The sequence below is a fragment of the Ochlerotatus camptorhynchus genome, unplaced genomic scaffold, assembly GCF_037179485.1.
Source record: "Ochlerotatus camptorhynchus isolate MF236.1 unplaced genomic scaffold, CSIRO-AGI_Acam_v1.1 ptg000200l, whole genome shotgun sequence".
NCBI lineage: Eukaryota > Metazoa > Arthropoda > Insecta > Diptera > Culicidae > Ochlerotatus > Ochlerotatus camptorhynchus.
Window position 1 is genome coordinate 866530 of NW_027040690.1, and position 25986 is coordinate 892515.

Sequence of the window (25986 nt, forward strand, 5' to 3'; positions counted from 1 at the left end):
TGGCCATTTTTCCGGATTACCCGAAAAAATCGGTAAGTCCTTCCCCATCACCTGCCTGACAGCCAGCTGTCGATTTGTCGGGCCATCTGTGTAATCGTCTTCTTTATCGCTCCTTTGGTTGGTACGCGCATTACTACACGACACCGGTTGTCCATTTCTGCAACCAACTCCTGTCTCGCTTTGGCCGTTTGCCGTCTGATTGCCCCGAAATTCAACCGGATGCACTGGAATGTTTCGTTGTTCGTTTCTGTCGGTAATAGGAATCAACACTTCACCCATATTCAACGAACGACTTCCATGACCACCTCCGTCAAGTGTAGCCAAAAAGTTGAATCTGTCCAAGTCTTTCGTTCAGAGAGCCAAGGGCCGGGAGGGACTGCATACGTACAAAGTGCAGAAGGCTCCAAATCGTGACAAACGGCAAAATACGGTGGGAAAGTCACGGGCTCGGAAACTGTACACCCAGATGCTGACGAAGCCTCATTGTCTCATCATGGATGATGAGACTTACGTCAAGGCGGACTTCCGGCAGCTTCCGGAGCTACTGTTCTTGACCGCCCACCACAAGTTTGATGTTCCGGAGGAAGAAAAGAAGCAGACACTTTTAAAGTTTGCCAAGAAATACATGATTTGGCAAGCGATCTGCTCATGTGGCAAACGGAGTGCGCCATTCGTGACTTCCCGGACTGTACCTCCACGAGGGCCCTACGATCTTCTAGTCGGATCTAACTTCGTGCCACTATTCAAATGTTGTCCTGGAGTGGTACGAAGCAAGCGCACCTGAACTAAGGCCCATCGAAAAATACTGGGCTATTATGAAGCCCAAGGAGGTCAAAGCTGAGGAAGACATGCAGAAAAAGTGCCTTTCCGTACAGAAGAAGCTGCAGTCAGATGTTGTACAGAACCTAATGAGTGGAGTTAAGCGTAAGGTGCGAGCGTACGGTTATGGTATTGAAGTTGAATGATGCAATTTGATCTGGGCCACCCTTTACCTCTATTGGTACTCTCTTCGGCTAATGGAGCTAATCGATGCACCTCTCGAAACATAGGAAAGTCCACGAACCCCTCATTTTATCTGTCAAGCTTTCATAGCGAATTAAAACAAACATAGTGTAGTACTAGAATTTCGACTAGAATGGGCCATGTTCAACGATGTATATGGGGTAGTCCAGTGTGAGGCAATTTTAAATCGTTATTTTCCACCGGTTGGTATTACTGATGCATCTTTTCAAAAACATATGGGAATTCGGGAAGTGAACCATATTGTTAATTTATAATATTTGGTACGATGCTACTAATGCAAAAATGGTGGAGGCAGGTTAGGTTAGGTTTTTTTTTATTAAGGAGTTTTTCAGCCTTGGGCTGGTTCGCCTCCGCTGGTAGAGGCATCGAAAGCTCTCAATTAATAGCTATGGAAGTGTATCTAGAACACTAAGTTGAGAGCACACAATAAACTAATATGCGATAAACAATAAGCTTTAAATGCGTTGAAGAATAAGACACTATGCTTCTAGGGATCTGATCGGCATAGCTCCAAAATTAACTAGTTTTGAGATTTTAAACGAAACGCTCTTGTGTCTAAAAAGTACTATGTTTACGTTGGCCAAACTATCAAAACCATTACTAAGTGCTGCTTTACAATCACTTGTATCACTTGTATTACTTACAATTACTTTTGTTTTGCAATCATTTGCTAAATGAAATATTTTCTAAGGGATGCCTTAAATCTCCTGCTCCTCTCCCAATTGAACCAATTATCTCACGACCGGCGGTAATTCAGAAACCAAACAATCAACGAACAAATATAAGGCTATTGTTCCGAAATTTGATTGCCTTTTTCCAACGCCCTCTTCCGCTTTATTTATGTCCCCTCCGTTGAAATTTATAACCGGTAATTTGTACTATTTGCATTAAATTCCGCAGAACAAGGATCCACGAGTGTTGAAAAGCCAATTCACCCCATCCTCCTGTTTTTTTTTTCATCGCAGTATCAACACGCCTCCAGTTCGATTGTATCGCATGTTAAACGATTCATTAGCTGCCTGTATTTTTGCCTGCCGGGTGACTACGACACGATGCGGTGGTGGCATCCAATCGATATAATATTTCAATTATTTTCGGACCGTGAGTCTTCTCCGCCCTGTTCCACCCTCATCCCCGCCATAACAGTTTTCAAGTAGCCGATAAATCAAAACGTTCAATTCATCTGTTTTTTCTCGCTTTTCTTGTTTTCCCATTTCTGTTTCGTTTCAGCTGTCTCAGTCCACGTTCGGCGTATTTCTACGAATTTCCACCTACAGGTAAGTGTCGAGTGTGGGGGGTTGTTTCCGATTCATTGATACGCGCGCGGTCAGTCCATTTCGGGTGATTAATTGGTTGGCGGTGGCCTTCGGAAAGACTTCGATTGCAGCGATGAATGGACAAAGTTCGCTTGCACAGAATCCCGTTGAATAATCCAGTGCCATTTTGGAATTTGAAAAAAATGGACAAATATAGATCTGAAATTATGATTCACGAACCAAATCTTAGAATTGAATTAATAGTCTAGCAAACGTTTATCCCTCGATAACTTTTGGAGCAATTATCGTTCAGAGAAGCCAACCATTAAGGCCTGCTTAGTATTCAATTACTTCAATTAATTTGCTGGAAGCAATTCAGCAATCACCATTTTCCGTCACAATCAATGACGCGTCATAAATCGAGTTAAATGTACGCAATCTTAAGTGGAATGGTTTTATTATGATTATTGAAACATCACGAATGGTGGCGGAATGGTTATGCTAATTTTGGATCGTTTCGCTCCACAACCGCTCACAGCTACCAAATTCGAGGTGTCCCAATAATATTGGCTTAATCCTACACGGCAACAGCAGCAGCACCCGTGACGAAAATGATAAACATCTACCACCTTTAATGCCTCGCCCCGAAACCCGACAATGGACTGTCGCGAGCCGAATCGATTTCAATGTGCACCTCCAGCAGCCTCATCAGCTTAATCTTCATTTCATCTATTTTTGTCTTCATTTCTCCCATATTTGGCAGACGGTCGCGAGACGAGCAAAAAGCGCACGACGCTGGCGCGACTTTTGAGAGGATTAAAGACTGTTAATAGACGTGATAGATCAAATCAAAACAACGGCACCGGCACCAACAATGGCACCGGGAGCAACGCCGCCGGATCAGCGACGCAGGCACGGGTAAGTCTTAACTTCTTCTTATTCGTAAATGAGAACGGAACGAAACGAGATGAAAACGAACGGAATGGGAATGAGGGGGCGGGTGTATTATTACCACCATGCATAACGGTAAGCCAGTGATAATCAGCCATTTCGAAAGTTGATTTGCATTTCGTGTGAGGATTTTGTCGAGACGTTCCTCGAGGGTTTTCCGGTTGTACAGCTATTTAATAATTTGCTCGGTATAAATCCGAACAGTTCTGGTCCTTTTGTCGGGGTAAACATTCGCGCCTTGTCACGTACTGAACGAGTACGTTTCACATGGCCATGAACTTGGCGATCTCCCGACGAGCGAAGGTACCTACTTGTCATGGGAGCTCTGGGTCGGAGCACCCTTTTCCTATGCATAATTGATATGCAGTCATTTTATACGCCAGCAGTGATGTAACAAGGGCTGGCAGGAGCATGAATTTTGTCTAGATTGAAATTTTTGACTGTTATCATTGTAAGAATTTTTCCAGTCAAGAATCGAGAATCACAACACGATCAGTGTTGGCAAAATCATCAATCAAATTATATTTTTCCGCTCTCATACGGTCTTAATATCACGCGTGATATTGGAGCAAAATATCATGTTTGATAATGATTTTACAAGCTCCTTTGATAATGCGAGACTATTCACAACGTGCAAAAATCAAGCTGAGAGTTGACTCGACACAAAAATGATTCCGTTGCACATCGTTTTCTTAGAAAGAGAAAGCATTGTTTGCTATCTCTTTTTAATCTTCACCGATGGCAGACACGAAGGGACTGCTTCAAGCCGTTATGGAAGTTTCGGTTGCGTTCGGGTATAAAGCAAAAATCATGAAACTCAATCTCACCACAGTTTGTTGACATTTGCAGCTGGTGAGCACAAGCTAACAATTGTAAAATCAACCGCAGTTGTTTGTTTGTTGATTGTTGTCCACGAAAATCAAGCGTGATCTTGAGCATTGGTGAGAATTGACTTTTTTTTTTCTCAACACTGATCACAAGACTCAATGATCAACATTTTCAAGAATCACATGCTTGAGCTTAAAAACCATACATATCGTAGCTGCTACTTCATGATTGACGAAATTAACAAAAATTGCTAAATGAATTAAATTAGTGTAACTTGGGCTTAGCTACACACTACCAAAAAGTCATGTAAATTTCCGTGCCCTGAGACCGACACATGCAAGCGGCCCAAATGACATAAGAATCAGTTGAAAGAAACGAGAAAATAAATTCACTCAATCGTACTTTTCGTCGAGTTGCGTATGTTTCGGTTTGGGAACACTTAATTTTACATGACATGTTTGTTTACGTTCCATAATTTACGTCAAAGATGGATTACGTCTCGTGTAAAAATAGTTATTTTTAAGTGTGTAATCATTCCCACTTTACATGTTTTGGAAGCTAACTAAGGTAGGAAGGTATAAAACACCCCCCCTCCTATGCAAAACTACTCCCCCCCCCTCCTGTGCAAAACGCCCCTTTGCGTTTCTACGAATACAGGCTTAATATGAATACAATACTGATGGGTAATCCAAGCAGTTCATGGGTCAACTCTGCTGTGCAAAATTCACAGTTGTCAATTGTCGCAAATAAATAATAAAAATAAAATCATAAAAAGCCCCCTGCCGGTGTAATTTTGTTTGCCATTTTGGTAAGTATATTTAAGTTAGCGCTTATTCCATTTTTGTGCTGTATCAGACATCTATAATAAATGCTCTGGGACATGTCACACCTTTGAGTGGCGAGTGGTTTACTATCCGTTTAGAATAGAGCATACAGCCTCTTTGTTATGGGAGCATATTATTTAATAGATGGCGCATATTGTCCCGCCAAATTGAAGATCCCAGAATTTTAGCGTATTAACTTCTATGTTAACTGTCACTGAAGAACATATTAATTACAAGTTATTGATAATTGTCAAAGCAATGGCTATACGTGATTATTCCGTTTATTAAAGTGAAACCCGTAAAAATATAGAATGGATTTTTGTTCATCTATAATGCGCGGGGCCTGGAAATGAACCCATGCATTTCTGATCGGTAAGCAAAAATGATTACCCCTAGGCCACCGAGCCACTTGTATCACAGAACAACCGAGTTGTTGTTATAACCGGTCAATCCCGTGAACGGCAGCCACGATGACAATAGCGACCATGGCGGTTTAAATGTAATATGAATAATACTTATAATTAAAGAGCACTGAATTCCAAAATCTAATCAACCCATAAGAATCAAAAATTAAACAAATCAATAATCAATATCAAGAATCCGAAAATCACAAGATTCAAGAACTATAATAATTCACTGTACATATCTATTTTCGCGGGAATCAATAATCACATGAGTTATGAATCTCAACAATCAAGAGTTACAAGAATCATGATTACAAAAAATTGATCCAGAAGCATTAAGAAGGACATGAACAATTAATCTAAAACATAGAGTCAAAGGAATAAAATGTTTATTGTAATTAAAATTAAAATTAAAATCAAAAGTCATTAACATTTATGTTTACAAAATTTAAGATTATCAAGTACTGTTCGTGCGTGGACTCTAATTGCCGGCCACCGGAGGTTTTTCTACCCGTTGTTTCAAACAACGGAGCCACAACTCTGGGAAAACGAAATTTCACCGCAGCAGCACTGATCTTCACAGTGCTATCTCTTAACGCACTATAACCACTTTCACGAAACAGTCCATAGGACAACTCACGCACTACGACCGACGGAACTTCCCGGTTTGGTCACAAACTCTGGATCGTTTCGGATGTGAACGAGGAAATTAATTTTATATTGTCTTGCACTGTATCTCACTTGATTACCTTTAGACGGTCGGGCGGACAAAGAAAACACGGGATAGATACCGAACGCATGAATTGGATGTGAAATGGAGTTCCTGAATGCGGCCACGGCGAGCGACGAAGCGACGGAGAGCTAAAAGAAATGCTGGCGTAGAGAGGTCTGATACCAGTTCAATATGAACGGCTCTTGTGGTGAAACATACGAAGATCGCAATATATGCTTTGATAGGTGCGCTGCTACGCACTGGGGACTTGAGAAATATTGGGCCACAATAATCTACGCCACTATTTGAGAATGGGCGAGCTAGTACGACACGAGACCTTGGCAGATCAGCAGTGCTTTGCTTGACGAGAATCGGCTTGGTGCGGAAACATTTGATGCATCGGTGATAGGTGTAGCGAACAAGATCTTTCCCTCCAATAATCCAGTATTGCTGGCGTATGGTGGATAACATCAGCTGGGGTCCAGCGTGGAGGAGTGTCTTACGATAGTGTTCAGAAAGCAAACGAGTCAACGGATGCTTGGCCGACAGAATGATAGGATGTTTGCGTGCTTCTGGAACATCAGCGTTGGCAAGTCGCCCACCGACACGAATAAGTCCGTCGTCGCTGAGGTATGGATGTAACCATTTCAACGGAGGAGTGTTCACAATTGCTGAGCTGCTGAGATCTGCTAATTCTTCTGAATAGAGCTGTTGTTGAGCTAAACGGACCAAGACACAGCCGGAGGCTGTCAGATCAGCTGTTGTTAGAAGTAGTGATGATTCTTCCGCGGACTTCCGCACTACAGCACTAATCGAATGAATGTACTTGACGCAGTAGGCAACTACTCGGCGCAGCTTGGTATACGAAGAATAGCGGGAGAATAACTGATCGACGAACTGGTTTTCATCGGGAGCTAGTGATACTAGGGTGATCTTGCGTGTTTCTTCAACGATTGTTGAAAATTCTTCTTCAGGAACATTCGCATGTGGCCAGTGGTTCAAAGGCTGTGATAACCATGGCGGCCCGTTCCACCATCGTGACTGGTTTCGAAGTTCGGTAGGTGTCAAGCCACGAGAAAGTTCATCTACTGGATTTTCACTACCGGCAACGTGTCTCCAAGTATGCCCCTCTGTATTCTACTGAATCATTGATACTCGGTTCGCGACGAAAGTTTTCCAGCGGTTCGGTGATGATTCAAGCCAGTGCAGAACAGTAGTGGAGTCTGACCAGAAGAAGACTTCAGGGGTGAACCTGATCGAGTGTTCCACCTATTGGAAGAGTCTAGTTGACAGAACTGCAGCGCAGAGTTCTAGTCGAGCGATGGAGTGCTTGGTAGCAAGCGGCGCCACCTTTTATTTAGACGTCAGAAGATGTACAAGGATTCGCTCATCACTCTCGGATCGGACGTAATAGCAAGCCCCGTAGGCTGACTCTGATGCATCGGAAAACAAATGCAATTGCATCCGAGGAGTAGCGGCGAAAGAAACAAAGCGGGGATCGTAACTCAGATAGCACGTCAAGCATTGCATGGTATGATTTCCATTCGTCCTGCATCTTCGATAGAAGAGGTCTATCCCACTCGTATGGATGATCATCGTCTGTCTTCAGCTTCCACAGTCGTTGCATAAATATTTTTGCTGTCACGATAACAGGACCAACAAGTCCCAGAGGATCGAAGTTTCGAGCAATATAGGAAATCACCTTGCGCTTGGTGAGAATCGATGCTGCAAGTGGCATCTGAACATTGAAGCGAAGCATGTCTGTTCTTGTGTCCCAAATTAATCCCAACGTTGACACTGACTGATCGTGAAAAGGTTGAATTGCTAGGTCCTCGGGTGGGAAGTCTTCCAAGACTTTCGGTACGTTTGACGCCCATTTTCTCAACGGAAAACCGGCTGACACGAGCATGGCAGTAATTTGGCGACGTTTTTCGATTGCGGATTCGAGATTTCCCGCACCCGAGAGAAGATCATCTACGTAAAAATCCTCAACTACGGCTTCCACTGCTTCTGGATACTTGTCGCCTTCGTCTTTCGCCAGTTGTTGAAGTGTCCGTGTTGCCAAAAACGGAGCAGAAGCGGTGCCGTACGTAATAGTAAGCAGTTCGTACGTATAGAGAGGATCAGTCGGGCTTCGGCGAAATACGATTCGTAGGAAGTGTTGATCGCTGGGAAAATGGAATACTTGTCGGTAATTTTTTTCCACATCAGCAACGAAGGCAATAACGTGGAAACGGAATCGAATGGTGATTGTGACGAGATCTTGTTGCACGACTGGACCAACGAGAAGCGTGTCGTTTAACGATATTCCTGAGGAAGTCTTGCAGGAGGCATCGAACACTACGCGTACCTTAGTGGTGGTACTGCTCTCCTTGAATACCGGGTGGTGTGGCAAATAGCAGTGCGGGATTTCGTCGTCAACTACATCGAGTTTCTGCATGTGACTAAGGCGGAGATATTATTCGATGAATGCGTGCTACGTTTGTTTTAAGGTGGGATCTCTTTCGAAGCGTCTTTCAAGGCTGTAGAATCGGCGGGTGGCAATTGCTCGAGATTGAACGAGGGTGACTTGCGGATCTTCGGACCGAGGAAGGCGTACGACGTACCTTCCTGAGTGAGTTCGGGTGGTAGTAGTGGCATAACATTCTTCGCATTCTTTTTCTTCAGTGGAATACGTTGGGCCATGGTCGACGGCTGCTAGCTCCCAGAAACGTTGAATTGCTGTTTCGAGAGATCGATCGACGGTTGATAGGTAACAGCCTGGTGGTACGACAGAGGAAATGGTGGATGTTCTCCCTGAAGCTGTCCACCCGAAAAGCGTGTCGACCAGTAGTGGTAGACCGTCACCCATTGACAAACGGTTACCGATGTGGATTTCATGATAGCATTCTCCACCGATAATGATGTCGACCATGCCCGAAATGTTGAAATGCGGATCGGCTAGTGGAACGTTTGGCTTATTCCACATAGCGGTATTGATGGCAATTGTAGGCAGATTAGCGGTTGGCTTCTTCATTATGAGAAATTCGAGTGCGGTGGAAAAGGAATTTGTCCGTGACTTGATTCTCCAATTCCAGCAACAGCAATGTCCACGGAAGCTTGACGGGTGGCAAGTGTGTTTTCCAGTTTCTTCGTGATGAAGTTGGACATCGCTCCTGAATCGAGTAGGGCTCTAACACGAATTTCCTTGCCGTGTTTGTTGATGATGGTCAGAACAACCGTTTCCAGTACATCGTACATAGTACAGGACCGTACTATGGCGTGATTGAACGGAGAGGTTCACTTCGGGTGGTTAGCCTAACACAAATTCAAATACATATAGCGAACTATATACATAATCAGCGTACTGATCAAGTACCAAAAGAATCAAGGGTTTCAAGAAACATTATTTTCCCTATTAATTTTATTGAAATAATCAATAATCGGAGCTTCACGGAACCGTGAATTATTACAAAATCACTCAATCCGCTACTGCTCAGGTCTACCTTTTGAAAGTGTAAATTGAAAGAGCTTCAACAAAAATAATTGAACTTTTCAAAAAATATTTTATATGGAGAAAATGGATGTGATGTCGGCCTAAATGCCCCTAATTTGGGCCCATACATAAATTCAGCAATCGACTAAATTTTCAATAGCGACCAAAAATATCCATTAGTACCGTCCCAATGACGCGCTCATCTAGATAATATTGATAAATAGCAGATTTTTAGCGATAGGCCCAATCTTAGATCCATAGGCCAATATTAGAGCCTTTTCCCCTAACTATGCAAATGGATCGTTTTGATTAAATCAACTAAAAAATCATTCGGAAATGTTCAGTTGAAAAATAGTATTCAGTGATATTAATAAAAAATAAATTAAAATCATCCAAACTAGTCCAAGGTAAATGACAATTAAACTGAATAGATTTTTCTGAAATCAGGGCCAGAATTTGCTCTTGAATTCTAGTTTGAGCGAGCTGTAATCGATCGTTTTAATAGAGCAGTTGCTGGCAATAGCAATTACAAGATCCAACATGAAAAAATACTTTTGCATTTTGGATCTTGTAGTTTTTTTTTTGAAATGGCGTCCTTGACTTTTTCATAAAATTGTAGCACAAAAATGGCATTTCTTACCGAAATGACCTTAGCGAAAAAGTTGTAGGGGCCAAAATGTATTTATATACAAACCATTTTTTTAAATATGTTTTAAGTAAAAATAAAAAAAAAAATATTGAAACCCAAATATCTCAAAATGTCTTGGCCTGATTTTGAATTTTTTTTTTCTTCAAACTAAAGCTTATAAAAAATTCAAACTTTTTGAATATTCAAAACTACGGACACTTGAAAACTGACAAAAATCATAGAACAAGAACTTTTAATAAATTTGTTTTACTTTTCGTTAGTACGCTGCTCTGGATTTTTTTTTTCAGAAAATGATTTAAAATGTCTTAAACATTGTTATCTGAGTATAAATTACATGTAAAAATGTTTTCACAAAAAGTTTTAAAAATATATCCAATAATTCATGTTTTCCGAATTTTGTGAATTTTTAAGTGTCCATAATTTTAGCATTCCAAAAGTTTGAATTTTTGATAAACTTTAAAAAAAAAATAAAAATCGATTAAGGACATTTTGGATAGCTTTTTTATTTTTGATGCATGATTATTTATGTATTCAGGATAACTAATAATCAATGGTTAATTTCTATTTTCATTGGCAATTCTCTATTAAACATTTTATATTTTTGATTCTTCAATGTTCTCTAATCTTCATTTCTGTTTCTCGATTCTGAAATGTCGATTCTTGATTTTCTATTTCTCGATTACCGATTGTCGATTACGATTTTTGATTCTCAATTTTCGATTCCCCATTTACGGTTATCGATTGTTGATTTTCGATGCCACATTAATGATTTTCGATTACTCGACTCTGAAGATTTTCGATATCCCTTTTTCGATTCTCGATTCTTGCTTCCAGATACTCAAATTTCGGTATTTGCTTCTAGGTTATAGATTCGCGAATCACGACTTTTAATTCTTGATTCTCGATACCGAATCTTCAATTCTCCATTTATGATTATCGATAAACGATTTTCGTTTCACGTCACTCCTTTCTCGGATGGATCTTGATCATTGATTAACAATATGAGATAGTCGACTCTTGACTTTCAATTCTTATTTCGCAATTCGCAATTCGTGATTCTCTTTTCTCGATTCTCGATTTTCAATTCTTAATTCTCGTCTCGGAATTTCTAAAAGCTGCTGAGTGACCTACGCTTTTAGAAATGTATCCATATGAATAAGTTAAACAGACCCACTCAGTAACACATACTGACCTGACTCAGAGAACGATTCGATTTCATTGAATACATACTTGATTCTCAAATTGAGATGCTCGATTCTCAATGATTGATACTGTTTTCTCAATTCTCAATGATCAACTATCGATACTCTTGTGATTTTTTATTCATGTGATTTTGATTACATCTTGTGGTTCTTGATTCTTGTGAATCTTGATTCACGTGAATCTTGATTCTTGTGAATTTTAACTATACGTGAATCTTGATTTTTGTGAATATTGATTCTTGTAAATCTTTATCATTGATTTTTGTGAATCTTGAAAATTGAAATAGTTGTGAATTTTGATTCTTGTGAATATTAATTCTTCTGATTCTTGATTCTTCATTGGTGCATTTGATGTTTGTGGGCTTTTTTATTCCCATGATGATCAATTCTTGTCATTCTTAATTCTATTCATTCTTCATTTTTTATTTTTTTTATTCTGCTGATACTAGATTCTAGGGATTTTTATTCGTCATTCTTGTGAATCTTCATTATTGTGAATCTTGATTCATGTGAATCTTGATTCGTGTGAATCTTGATTCATGTGAATCTTGATTCATGTGAATCTTGATTCATGTGAATCTTGATTCATGTGAATCTTGATTCATGTGAATCTTGATTCATGTGAATCTTGATTCATGTGAATCTTGATTCATGTGAATCTTGATTCATGTGAATCTTGATTCATGTGAATCTTGATTCAAGGGAATCTTGATCCATGCGAATCTTGATCCATGCGAATCTTGATTCATATGAATCCCAATTCATGTGAATCTTGATTCATGTTAATCTAGATTCTTGTGCATTTTAATTCTTGTGAATCTAGATTGTTGTGTATCTTGATTCTTGTGAACCTTAATTCTTAAGAATTTTGATTCTTGTGAATCTTGATTCTTGTGAATCTTGTTTCATGTGAATGTTGTGAATCTTGATGAGTTTGTTTTACTTGTATTGATTCTTGTGAATCTTGATTCTTGTGAATCTTGATTCTTGTGAAACTTTATTTTTGTGAATGTTGTGAATCTTGATTCATGTGAATCTTGATTCATGTGAATCTTGATTCATGTGAATCTTGATTCATGTGAATCTTGATTCATGTGAATCTTGATTCATGTGAATCTTGATTCATGTGAATCTTGATTCATGTGAATCTTGATTCATGTGAATCTTGATTCATGTGAATCTTGATTCATGTGAATCTTGATTCATGTGAATCTTGATTCATGTGAATCTTGATTCATGTGAATCTTGATTCATGTGAATCTTGATTCATGTGAATCTTGATTCATGTGAATCTTGATTCATGTGAATCTTGATTCATGTGAATCTTGATTCATGTGAATCTTGATTCATGTGAATCTTGATTCATGTGAATCTTGATTCATGTGTATCTTGATTTATGTGAATCTTGATTCACGTGAATCTTGATTCTTGTAAATCTTGATTGTTGTGTATCTTGATTCTTGTGAACCTTGATTCTTATGAATTTCGAATCTTATTAACCTTGATTCTTGTGAATCTTGATTCTTAAGAATCTTGATTCTTAAGAATCTTGATTCTTGTTATACTTTATTCTTGTGAATCTTGTTTCATGTGAATGTTGTGAATCTTGATTATTGTGAATCTTGATCATTGTGAATCTTGATTATAGTGAATCTTGATTCTTAAGAATCTAGATTTTTGTGAATCTTGATAAATGTAAACCTTTATAATTGATTCGTGTAAATCTTTAGCATTGATTCTTGTGTATCTTGAATGTTGAGATTGTTTTGCATCTTGATTCTTATGATAATTAGTACATTTGATGTTTGATTTGTGTGCTTTTTCCCCTTATGATTATCGATTCTTGTGATTCTTGATTCATGTAAATCTTGATAATTCTGATTTTTAATTCTTCTGACAATTGATTCTTGTGATTTTTTTATTCTTCTGATTCTTGATTCCTGTGATTCTTCATGACTATTGGAATTATTGTCAATATTTATGCTTGGGGTTTTAATTATTGTGATTCTGATAACAATTCATGATGCTTCTGACTCTTGGGTTTTGTGATGTTGTATTCTTCAGATTATTTGTTCTTATGAATATTTCCAATTTTTATTATTGTGAATCTTGATTTTTGTGAATCCGGATAAAAGCACAGCTTATCATTGATTCGTGTAAATCTTGAGTCCTAGTTATTGTGAGCCTAGAATTTTGCGACTCTTGTTACTTATGAATATTGATTCTTGAAAATTTCGTGTTAATCTTTATCATTGATTCTTGTGAATCTTGTATATTGAGATTGTTGTGAATATTGACTCTTGTGATTATTGATTCTTCTGATTCATGATGATTGTGGTTATTGGTACATTCGATGCTTTATTTTTGTGCTTTTTTATCCGTATGATTATCGATTCGGCACTTCTGATCGACGTCTGAGACAACTTTGTAAAGAAATATAATGTTTTTCTGGGAATAATACTCAAAAAATGCTTTTAGTAATTTTAAGAAAAAAATTTAAAACATCTTGTGAATCAAGTAACGAGAAAAAAGAATTGAGAACTAAGAGTTAAGAATTGTGTTTCCAGAATCAGGATTTGAAAGTCAAGATGATAAGTAATGTGAAACATTAACAATAAACAATAAACAATGAACAATGAACAATAAACAATAAACAATAAACAAAAAACAATAAACAATAAACAATCAACAATCAACAATAAACAATAAACAATAAACAATAAATAATAAACAATAAACAATAAACAATAAACGATAAATAATAAACAATAAACAATAAACAATAAACAATAAACAATAAACAATAAACAATAAACAATAAACAATAAACAATAAACAATAAACAATAAACAATAAACAATAAACAATAAACAATAAACAATAAACAATAAACAATAAACAATAAACAATAAACAATAAACAATAAACAATAAACAATAAACAATAAACAATAAACAATAAACAATAAACAATAAACAATAAACAATAAACAATAAACAATAAACAATAAACAATAAACAATAAACAATAAACAATAAACAATAAACAATAAACAATAAACAATAAACAATAAACAATAAACAATAAACAATAAACAATAAACAATAAACAATAAACCATAAACAATAAACAATAAACAATAAACAATAAACAATAAACAATAAACAAAAAACAATAAACGAAAAACGATTATTGATTATTGATTATTGATTAACGATTAACGATTAACGATTAACGATTAACGATTAACGATTAACGATTAACGATTAACGATTAACGATTAACGATTAACGAAAAACGATTAACGAAAAACGATTAACAATTAACGATTAACGGTTAACGATTAACGATTAACGATCAACGATTAACGATTAACGATTAACGTTTAACGATTAACGATTAACGATTAACGATTAACGATTAACGATTAACGAAAAACGATTAACAATTAACGATTAACGATTAACGATTAACGATTAACGATCAACGATTAACGATTAACGATTAACGATTAACGTTTAACGATTAACGATTAACGATTAACGATTAACGATTAATGATTAACGATTAACGATAAACGATAAACGATTAACGATTAACGATTAACGATTAACGATTAACGATTAACGATTAACGATTAACGATTAACGAAAAACGATTGACAATTAACGATTAACGATTAAAGATTAACGATTAATGATTAACGATTAACGATTAACGATTAACGATTAACGATTAACGATTAACGATTAACGATTAACGATTAACGATTAACGATTAACGAAAAACGATTAACAATTAACAATTAACGAAAAACGATTAACGATTAACGATTAACGATTAACGATTAACGATTAACGATTAATGATTAACGATTAATGATTAACGATTAACGATTAACGATTAACGATTAAGGATTAACGATTAACGATTAATGATTAACGAATAACGATTAACGATTAACGATCAACGATTAACGATCAAAGAATAACGATTAACGATTATTGATTAACGAAAAACAATTAACGATTAACGATTAACGATTAACGATTAACGATTAACGATTAACGTTTAACGATTAACGAATAACGATTAACGATTAACGATTAACGATCAACGATTAACGATCAACGATTAACGATCAACGATTAACGATCAAAGAATAACGATTAACGATTATTGATTAACGAAAAACAATTAACGATTAACAATTAACGATTAACTATTAACGATTAACGATTAACGATTAACGATTAACGATTAACGATTAAAGATTAACGATTAATGATTAACGATTAACGATTAACGATTAACGATTAACGATTAACGATTAACGATTAACGATTAACGATTAACGAAAAACGATTAACAATTAACAATTAACGATTAACGATTAACGATTAACGATTAACGATTAACGATTAACGATTAACGATTAACGATCAACGATTAACGATTAACGATAAACGATAAACAATAAACGATAAACGATTAACGATCAACGATTAACGATCAACGATTAACGATCAACGATTAACGATCAACGAATAACGATTAACGATTATTGATTAACGAAAAACGATTAACGATTAACAATTAACGATTAACGATTAACGATTAACGATTAACGTTTAACGATTAACGATTGACGATTAACGAAAAACGATTAACAATTAACGATTAACGATTAACGATTAACGATCAACGATTAACGATTAACGATTAACGTTTAACGATTAACGATTAACGATTAACGATTAACGATTAACGATTAACGATTAACGATTAACGTTTAACGATTAACGATTAACGATTAACGATTAACGATTAACGATTAACGATTAACGATTAAAGATTAATGATCAACGAATAACGATTAACGATTAACGATTAACGATCAACGATTAACGATCAACGATTAACGATCAAAGAATAACGATTAACGATTATTGATTAACGATTAACGATTAACGATTAACGATTAAAAATAAACGATAAACGATAAGTGATAAACAATAAACAATGAACAATAAAAAATAAACAGCAAACAATTGGTTGTTGTTTTTGTTGTTCTTTATTTGAGACATTTTACATCCAGCGAATGCATTCATGTCTGTTTCAGTTTGAAAGTGAGTGTTCATAGTACAATTCAATTTTCACTTAGCTTTTGTATTCTTTGCCCGTTTCCTCTTCTTCTGGTTCATTGTTTGCTTGCTAATTGCACATTTCTCTTGTTCCCACTTCTTCTTCTCAATCAATTTCACCATTACTTCTTCGATCTTTTCATCATCTCTGTTTTCCCCGTAGCCTTCGTCCGTTTCTGCTTTGGGTTTGCTCCGCCGCATACCATTGCGGTTCCGCTTCGCTTCGTCTACATCCTCATAATCCTCTTCTCAGTAAACAATAACCAATAAACAAAAAACAATAGTCAACCAACTTTACTGCTTTTCGTTTCTGAAGTTTGCTAAATCGCTTTGAGATTTTCCGAATTTCTCAAAAAGTTTCATAAACTTCTCATAAACACATAAACTTAAGGTCTGCAAATCTTTTGAGAATTCCAGCAAACATCTGTAGAAGTTAATGGACATTCAAAGAAGTTTGAAGGAACTACAGTAATGTTTTAGTATATTTTTGAGAACGTCTAGAAACTTTTGAGACCTTGACAGGACTTTCACAGCATTTTAAAGGACATCCGATTGCTTTTCTAAGCCTAAGCTTTTTCACATCTACATATATCGCTGTGAAGCAACTGTAAACTCTAGAGGGAATTTATATCTGTAACTGTAACCAGTTCGTTTTTTGCTAACCTGGTTAAAATGTTTACATTTAATTATCTTAAAGATAAATCGTCCAGCTCAAATCTTTGTAGGGGCAAGAGGTGGGACCATCATCAGCATGTTTAGGGGACTACGAAGAAGATAACTAAAACTGCGAGAAACTTAGAAAACCAAGCAATCGAGCGAACAGGAAACATCAGCGATGTAAACTAACTTTGGGAATGTATACCGAATGTGGATCCCTCGCAATTACGGAACGAGTTAGACTCAGATTTGTTTGTGAAATTTCCTGCGTAAGTCTGTGAAGCTTTCAGATCGTAGGATTAATTCCTCAAACATTTTCTCCGTTTCCAGTTTTTGGAGCATGAAGCTTACTGGAATAGCTTGACAATTTTTGGAAACGTCTAAAGTTCTCTGAGCTATTTTAGCGCTCTTTGAACAATTCTAAACTTTACAGTATTCTGGAGATTCTTAGCTTGTCTGAGGTTTACTGAACTGCTGTAAAGCTTGCAGAACCTCTCTGAAATTTGTTGACGTTGGCAGAAGCTCAGGCAACTGCAGAGAAGTTTTGAAGAACGGCATAAACGTTTTATATATTTTGAAAAATTGCAACCGATTTCAGAGAAGTTTTATGGAGTTGCAGATAAGTTTAAGTAAATTAAGAAACACAAAATATAAAGGAGATAAACCACATTCGAGTGTATTGTCTTTTCATAAGAATAATAAAAAAATAAGTGTCTCAGGATTTGTAGAGGTGCCCTTTTTGGTTTGAATTTTATTCGTACTCATCTGTAATCTGACAATCTATACTCACTGTTTCCATTGTGTTGTCATAGCTTCAAAAACTTACCCAAGGTGAGCAAGTTTGCAGATTGGATTGCAGTTGAAGGCAAACTAGGACTTTTAAAGCACCTGCATTCATCCGCTACGTCACTGTCTCAAGTAAATTTCCCTGGAAAATCGGCGCCCTACCTTTACGTGTGGCTGCAATTCAAACAAATGCATTGTTTACGCTCCCCCGCTACGAAGGAACGTACAATCTTGCCGTGTTCAACCCACTGCTCGCAGAGATGCGCTTGATTGCACGTCCTTTCACTTTCATCGGCTTTCCGTTGAAGCTAGAAGTTCATAGCGCGGAAAGACAATCCTCTTTTTAGGTTCTTCCGCTCGACAAGGATGGCGATGCATGTCGATGGCGGGAAATCCTCGATGCATAGACGTGAGGACAATTAACTCTGCACCGTCACCAACGCACGGTCTGCATGATTCTTTTCCTTTGTTTTTTTCTTGGAACGTTGCTGGGCAGAAATGCATCTCTGAATGCCCTCGCTTCACGTCTCCCAGGGGAGGTAGCCTGTCGTTTTAGCGTCAAGTAGAAATGTTTACTTATCTGCACCCAAAGTGCATTTTCTTTTTTAAACAATGCAAGATTCTAGATCCCACTGCATGGCTCATGGGATGGAAATCGTTTTCTTCATTATTCTAGTACGAAAAATGCAATGGAATGCTGCAAATTGATTTTGGGTGCACTTTCCGGAACGGTGACTTCAACTTTTCTCATGAGCCTGTGGAAATCACACAGACAAAGCACAGAAACAGACACAACCATGGGATGCATATTTATGTTGTTATCCGTGTTGTTTTTTTTTTGTTTTCGTCGGCATCCCTGTAGGCCCACTGTCTATCTATATAGACGGTGGGCGATGCAAGCTAACAGCGGATGAGTACCGCCGTAGTAATGCGACATGATACGTGCTGAAGTTCTCGCGTTTCATCCCTAGACCGACCCGATTTGACTTTCGCTGCCGGTATGACATATGAGTATGTACACTAGGGTGCTTCATTCTGAAAAAAGTGATGAATTTCTGATGGGCCACCCTCCAGTTCGATTCATAGCCCCAAAATATGAACCTGTGCAAAAATTGGTAAAGATTGATGAAGGTTTAGAGGTCGCGCCAATGATTTGAAATTTGTATGGGAATTACTATGGAAGAATTTAAAAAATCGCTTATATCGCTATAACTTTGCTTCTACTTGTCCAAATGTCGAAAAAAATTAGTATGTTATTGCTATGGCAATAAACAAAAAGCCTACAGTTGCTACGCTCAGTTTTGCAGCGTATCAAGAATTATAAAAATGTGAAAAAATGGCAAAATAGGGTAAATTGACAGATGAATATGTACAAGGCAACAACGCCAATTTCATCGCAACAACAACAGGCTTGTTGATCATTGTCATGACAACCACATATTTTTTTTTTTCAACGTTTGGACAACTACAACCAAAGTTAGAGCAATGTAAACGAAAATCAATAATTTCCCATACTAATTCACCAAAATCTCCATACAAAATCCAAATCATTGGCGCGACCTCTAAACCTTCATCAATCTTTACCATTTTTTGCACAGGTTCATATTTTGGGGCTATGAATCGAACTGGAGGGTGGCCTATCAAAAATTCATCACTTTTTTCAAAATGAAACACCCTAATGTACACTTATGTGGTTTGTTTCCAGGAGATGTGTTGAATGGGGAGAAAAATATGACGCAAATCTAGTGTTGTTGTCTGACAAGCTTCTTGTTCTAGTCAAACCCGTCGGAGAAGGGATTAGTGACGCTTCCGTCGAAACGGTGATGTGTACCATGTTCATACCAGCTAGTGTGTGAGTAATATAAGACAGCTGGGAGCGGGGGTTTCCTATATTCTTTGTTTAAATTTTCCACGTGAATGGAAGAACTCGACAGCGCTTGACTGGTGTTGATCCTATTTTCGGTGCATACCGCTCAGCGATTTAAGTATTTTTAAATTGATTCACAAATTACACGCAAATTTTCAAATATATAATAGTTAGAAGCAAATGTAAGAGGCAGCTTGCAAGGAGTCGTCATTTTCGAGAATGAAGCTGCAGGTTAACATTCCGTGAGTTGCCGAGAAGAAAGGAAGTGGCACTCGTGCACTCGGTATCAGGTGGGATCTTCTTTCAGATGAATTTGTGTTCCCGTTGGATTTTCTAAAACTGGATGAGAAGTTCCGTACTGGTGTCACGGTGCCTACCCAACGGCAGCTGCTGAAGTTTATGATGAGCATCTTCGATCCATTGTGTTTACTCAGTCCGATAACGATACACCTGAAGGTTATGTTCCAAGAACTGTAGCGGTTGCAATCCGGATGGGACGACGAAATTTCTGATAGCCTGGTCTCGAAATGGATGGAGTGGTTGAGCGAAACTGCTAAGCTGGAAGAAATACGTGTTGCAAGGTTCTACTTCCTGGAGGTATCGTCCTTTGCCCATGCTGAACTGCATGCTTTCTGCGACGCAAGCGATAAGGCTTTCGCAAGTGTGATTTACATGGTTCATCGTCAAAATGGTAAGTCACACGTTGCATTGGTATATGCCAAGGCAAGAGTTGCTCCACTGAAATCATCGACGGTACCACGACTTGAACTTCAAGCGTGTTGTCTTGCAAGTCAAATGATCAAGGTAGCTCAAGACGAATTGAAGATGCAAGTGAATAGGCAGTACTTCTGGGCCGATACTAAAATCTGCTTGAGTTGGTTAAAGACAAGTCAGAAGCTAACGGCGTATGTTGGTTCTCGTGTCATGAAAATTAAGGAGAACGGTCATGGAGTTGATCGCAGTTGAACGTAGCCGATTTGGCTACGAAGTCCTCCAAGTTTAGTTGTATGCAGGATAGTGTCCATTTGCCGAACGATGAACCGCTGGAGATGTCTTCTTCTGAGTTGGTAATTTTCCGTGCCGAAGTGGTTACTGATGTTTTCGTGGATCCGATGTACTGTACCGCGGTTGAAGTTGAGTTGGTTGACCTGCCCGATATTGAGAGCTTCTCTGATTTCAATCGCTTGATTAGATCTACTGCGGAATACCTGAAAATGCGAAAGATTTTAGCACTGCCAAAGTGTGAAACCCTAGATGTTTGTCAATCTCCGTGAAGGACATGGATGAAGCTAAGAGGGCCTGGTACGGGAAGATACTGTCGGAAGTTTTTGGGTTCTTGGAGAGCAGTAGTCGTTTGAAAACATATTCGCCGTTTCTGGATCATCCGTATGTGAGGTCGTGTGCAGGATGATAGAAAGTCTTTTGATGAGAAAAATCCTGTGATTCTTCCTGACAACCACCAGTTTTCAACTCTACTGATGTGCATATACCATATCGCCAACGCACATCAAGGAATGGAGACCGTTGTTAACAACATCAAGGCACGGCACTGTATCCTGAAGATTTGCTCACAGGTGAAGAAGTACACGATGTCCTGTGTCAAGAGTCGTGAGCTGAGACTAAAACCGACCGTTCCGCAAATGGGAATCCTACCACCGGAAAGAACAACCCCGTTCGTGTCCCCTTGTACTTGTACGGGTATTGATTATCTTGGACCGTTGTCTGTAAAAGAAGGTCGTCGTGTTGAAAAGAGGTGGGTAGTATTGTTCACGTGTATGACATCAAGAGCTGTATATATTGAAGTCGTGCCATCTTTAGACACGGACAGCTGCATAACTGCCATCCGCTGTTTCATGTCCATCCGTGGCTTACTACAGTGCATCATGACCGACAACGGTACCAACTTTACTGGTGCAGATGCTGAACTGAAGAAACTGGTGAGAACTCTGGATCATCCGCAGATTGAAGATTCGCTGAGCGTCAGGGGTGTTGAGTGGAAGTTTATTCCACCTGATGCTCCGCATTTCGGATTTTTCTGGGAGCGTTTAGTACGCTCTGTGAAGACTTCCCTTCGTGCAAGGTTACGGGATAGGCACCCTACGGACTTGGTGCTGCGCAGTGCTTTGTGACAGACCTTTGACACACGTTCCAGATGACCTCCTGGACCCTGAACCGATAATACCAGACATGTTGTTGCTTGGCCTAAACAATTCAATCCAACAATTCAATGATGAACGAGATCTTAACTGTCGTGCTGCCTGCAAGCATTCTCAGATCTACGCGGATCGTTTCTGGCGGAGGTGGATAGCCTCGTTCCGTCCGGAGTTGATCAAAAGCCGCATGTGACCGGAATTACTACGAATATCACGTCGGTGATCTAGTGATGGTAGTGTACGAATCACTACACCGAGGAAGCTGGCTGAAAGAAGTTGTAGAAAAGATGTACCAAGGGCCGGATGGAAAGGTGAGAACAGTTGCGGTGCGGACATCAAAGTCAACCTACACAAGACCTGTCAGTAAGGTCGTTGATCGCGCACGGATAGGACTCAATTTGTACGTTGTGTGATAGTTGAAAATAATGATTTACGATCGATTTACTGACCGTCCTGCCATGGCGGAGGTAAAAGTACTACAGACGTTTATTTACTGTAACATAACAAGAACAGTACATAATAAGCTATACCAATGATACGGGGACAAGTGGTGACATCTATGGGTAGGCACAGTACCTATTTTATGTTAAGGGTAGAGGCAGTAGTAGTCGTCTGCAAGAACAGTCGTGTATCGCAATCGTCGCGCCGTCAATCGTCAGGCCCCTGAGCGTAACCGTAGCAACTAAATAAACATCGAAGCAAGCGGGTGTAAAAAACAAGAGAGTGAACATTTTTTCTGAGTGAAAATTTGTTCAGAAGTGAAAAGACGTTTAGAAATGTCTGCGTTACGAATAGAAATAAAATAGTTTAAATAAAAAAAAAAACAAAAGTAGTTGTTTTAGTGAAAAACATATTAGTACCGTAGGAAAGAAGTGGAAAGGTAGATCTGCTTGTCGAAAGTATCCTCTGTGTTCGTATCACTGGTCGTGCTGTGGGGAAACCTGATTGGAGCTAAACTTTGCCCGACAAACGAACATTCTGGACAGGACTTCTCTCACAGGTGAACACCCGGCCATCAACGACCAGGACGATTGCTTCACACATGGATTTCCTTGTCGCCACGGAAGGTTTGAGACGCGAGAGCTACGACGGATTGAACGCGTTCGAGAAGAACCAGCATATGTTTCAAAAGATCGGAGAAGAAACAACCGCTGCTAATACGATCCTGACATACAAGGGTGCATTATCGGCTAGATCCAGTATTGGGAAAATCATCACAATTCGAACGATGTGCCAAACCTTCTTACATTGTTGAGAAGTCATTGCTGCAATCCATTGCTCCAACGAAGCTATTGTCGCCCCTACGAAACCATTAGACCAATGTCTGTCGGTCATACCGCCGTGAAGTCATGCGATAAGTACCCGCTCAGCAACTGATCGTCAAATACTGCATTTTTTATCACAAAAATAAAGTTAAAAAAAATGCATTCAATGCGACATCGAAATAACAAACTCAACTGGAAGACCAACTCATGTTCTTGATGTGGGAAACGTGTTGTTCTGTTTTGAAAACGATGGAAAGCGACCTAGCTACTACACTTTTATCGAACATGGAGAAGAGGTGTCAGATGGCTATGACCAACAAAGTTTTTCTAGCGGCAATTCTCGTTGATTAAAGGATTAATTTGAAAAATAGCCCATTCATAACGAACGAAGGAGGAGTTGTGGCTTTAGTAAGCGAAATGTACAATCAAGTTGTGGTTTATTTGCTCGTTAATATGCTTTTTTTCAATGTCACCGAGGGTCGACACTAGGACTTTTTGGAAATCTGTTATCGCAAATTGATTTTTTCAATTCAGCACCATAGTGGCTGATATGAACTATCCTGTGAGCACTAACACATCTGAAGAATTCAGATGCTGCCGTAGTAAGTTTTGTTTATTGACAGGTATTCAATACAAATCCTGAATGACACAACTTTTTCCTAAATTTATTACAGCATTTCGTACCTACATACACTGTAGTTTTCATACAAACTAGCCAAGTTTAACATGTTGTAAATGTGTTATGTTATGATCAATTGAGCTGAAATTTTTACGCAAAACTACAAATATGTTAAAAAATAAAACAGCAAAAAAAGGTTATCTTCCATTTAATTTCACTTAATTCATTTTGGTATCCATGACAGATACGTATTTCGACTACAATGTACAGTCTTCATCAGTGTCATTCCCACTAAAGAACTTTTCAAAATCTAACCCCCTTAAGTACTCATCCCCTAGGTATAAAAGTCAAGATCACAGGAACCTACCTAACTAACAGAACAAATTTACAACATGTTAAACTTGGTTAATTTTTAAGTGTAGGCTTGTGTGTATGTAATGAAAAGTTACCACCAACGTTTTTGCAACAAAGTACACTTCTGCGTTGAAAATAATCCCTTAAAATAGTGTTAACTCAAGCCAGACAAAATACAAAGATTATTCTTCAGAGTTCTATCATTACTGTTTTACATTCAAAATCGTCCATTTATATTTTGGCTGGTCTGAGTAAAATAATTCTGAGGGATTTTTGTAGCGCGGCAGTCTAATTTGGTGCAAATAGGCACCTTGTTTATTTTTCCACCAAATGGGCTGAAAGCTTCATATGCTTCCAAAAATGTATTTTAGAAGATTTCCCCATAAGGACTTGTTGAAGGACACATAGTTCCAAAGATATTCCGGTATTATTTGGGGTGCTAACATGCTAAAGGTATCCCAACTACCATAAGGTTGCCATCCACCGCTCACGTAGTCATCCTTTACCTTCCTTTACCATCCTTTCGACAAGCAATTTCATCTTCCTAGGAGCATGAGTTGTGATCTTACGGTGATTCCAGTATATCTCTGGAACCATGTGTTGAGCCTTCTTGAATCTATACTAGAAGATATTTCTGGAACCATCTAAAAACTTCACCCCATTTCAAAAGCCACATATGAAAAGGGCACACAAGTCTTCTGTGAACAAACCCTTGCAGTCGCTTCTCTCGTCACCCGACAACATCACATATGATGGGACCGCGAGAGTCAAGGCATGTGAAACAGCGCACGGCGATGGCACCCTGAGAGAGCGAATTGAGATGTTTCAATGAAACAGTAGCATGTGATTGAATACATGCGTCGCATTGAGAGAGCAATGCGATGAGACAAAAAAAAAATTGAAACGCTCGAATTTGTTGAGAGCGTGTAGCTTGTCGCGCGCATCGTTATGGTCTCTATTTTGTACAATTATTGTAGCACACCATGGATTTGAGAGTCATGCGACGCTCCGTCTCACAGCTCGCTGTCGCATTTGTGTACGCGTGAGATTTCCGGAAGCCTGCAAGCGACTCAACAACCAACTGTACCATGCACAGCAAGACCAGCTTCAGCGTCGTCTGAAATCAAATCCTAAGAACTTTTGGCGCTATGTGAATGCCCAAAGAAAAGAATGCGGACTACCCTCAAGTATGACGAACGGCGTAGTGGAAGTGGTCTCTATCGTAGGTATTGCCGACTTGTTTCGCACACAATTCAGCAGTGTTTTCAACGACGAACGACTCAGCACTCAGGATGTAATTGCTGCGTCTAGTAACGTCTCTCCCTCAACCTTCTCTAGTCATCCATTTTCTATCATCAGCGAAATGGTTATTTCAGGGGGAGGTAGCTCATCGATTCTTCTGGTTCGCCTCCTAGCATCGTGCTATAAGGTACCAGGCGATAACCAGGGTAGTTGATCGATAGCTCGATGACGTCATTTCGTTGGCGTCTGCAATGGGAAATTCTCATAGCAGGCGTTGACGATGGGACGTTGTCGAGTTGTTGAATAGCAACTATCGTGGTAACTCACCGATTACCTGTCGATCTGCCAAATTTGGAAAGACGTCTGCATTGAATTGTCTCATATAATAATATTCCGCCCACTATATCACAAGAAATTGCGAGCAGCTGAGTGGAATGGAGATAAGTTAAGCATTGGGCACAGGACCAAGTCTCCCCTGGGTGGTGCCAAAAGATGAGCGCAATAGAATCATCAAGTTGCCATAAGGCACGGAATGAGACTATTGCATGGCTGGGTAGTCAAAGTCTTCCATTCGT

General features: G+C 38.7%; 1 protein-coding gene across 2 annotated transcripts in view; it reads left to right on the plus strand.

Annotated features, from left to right (window-relative positions):
- Positions 1–25986, plus strand: part of SKIP (Shal K[+] channel interacting protein) — a 791488-nt gene that overhangs the window by 630929 nt on the left and 134573 nt on the right. The window contains exons 5-6 of one of the 2 annotated variants that reach the window (XM_065223860.1): positions 2254–2300; positions 3043–3197. In XM_065223860.1, coding sequence (XP_065079932.1) covers positions 2254–2300; positions 3043–3197 — 202 coding nt within the window. The remainder of the gene's footprint in view (positions 1–2253; positions 2301–3042; positions 3198–25986) is intronic. The other variant, XM_065223861.1, reaches the window with a different exon arrangement.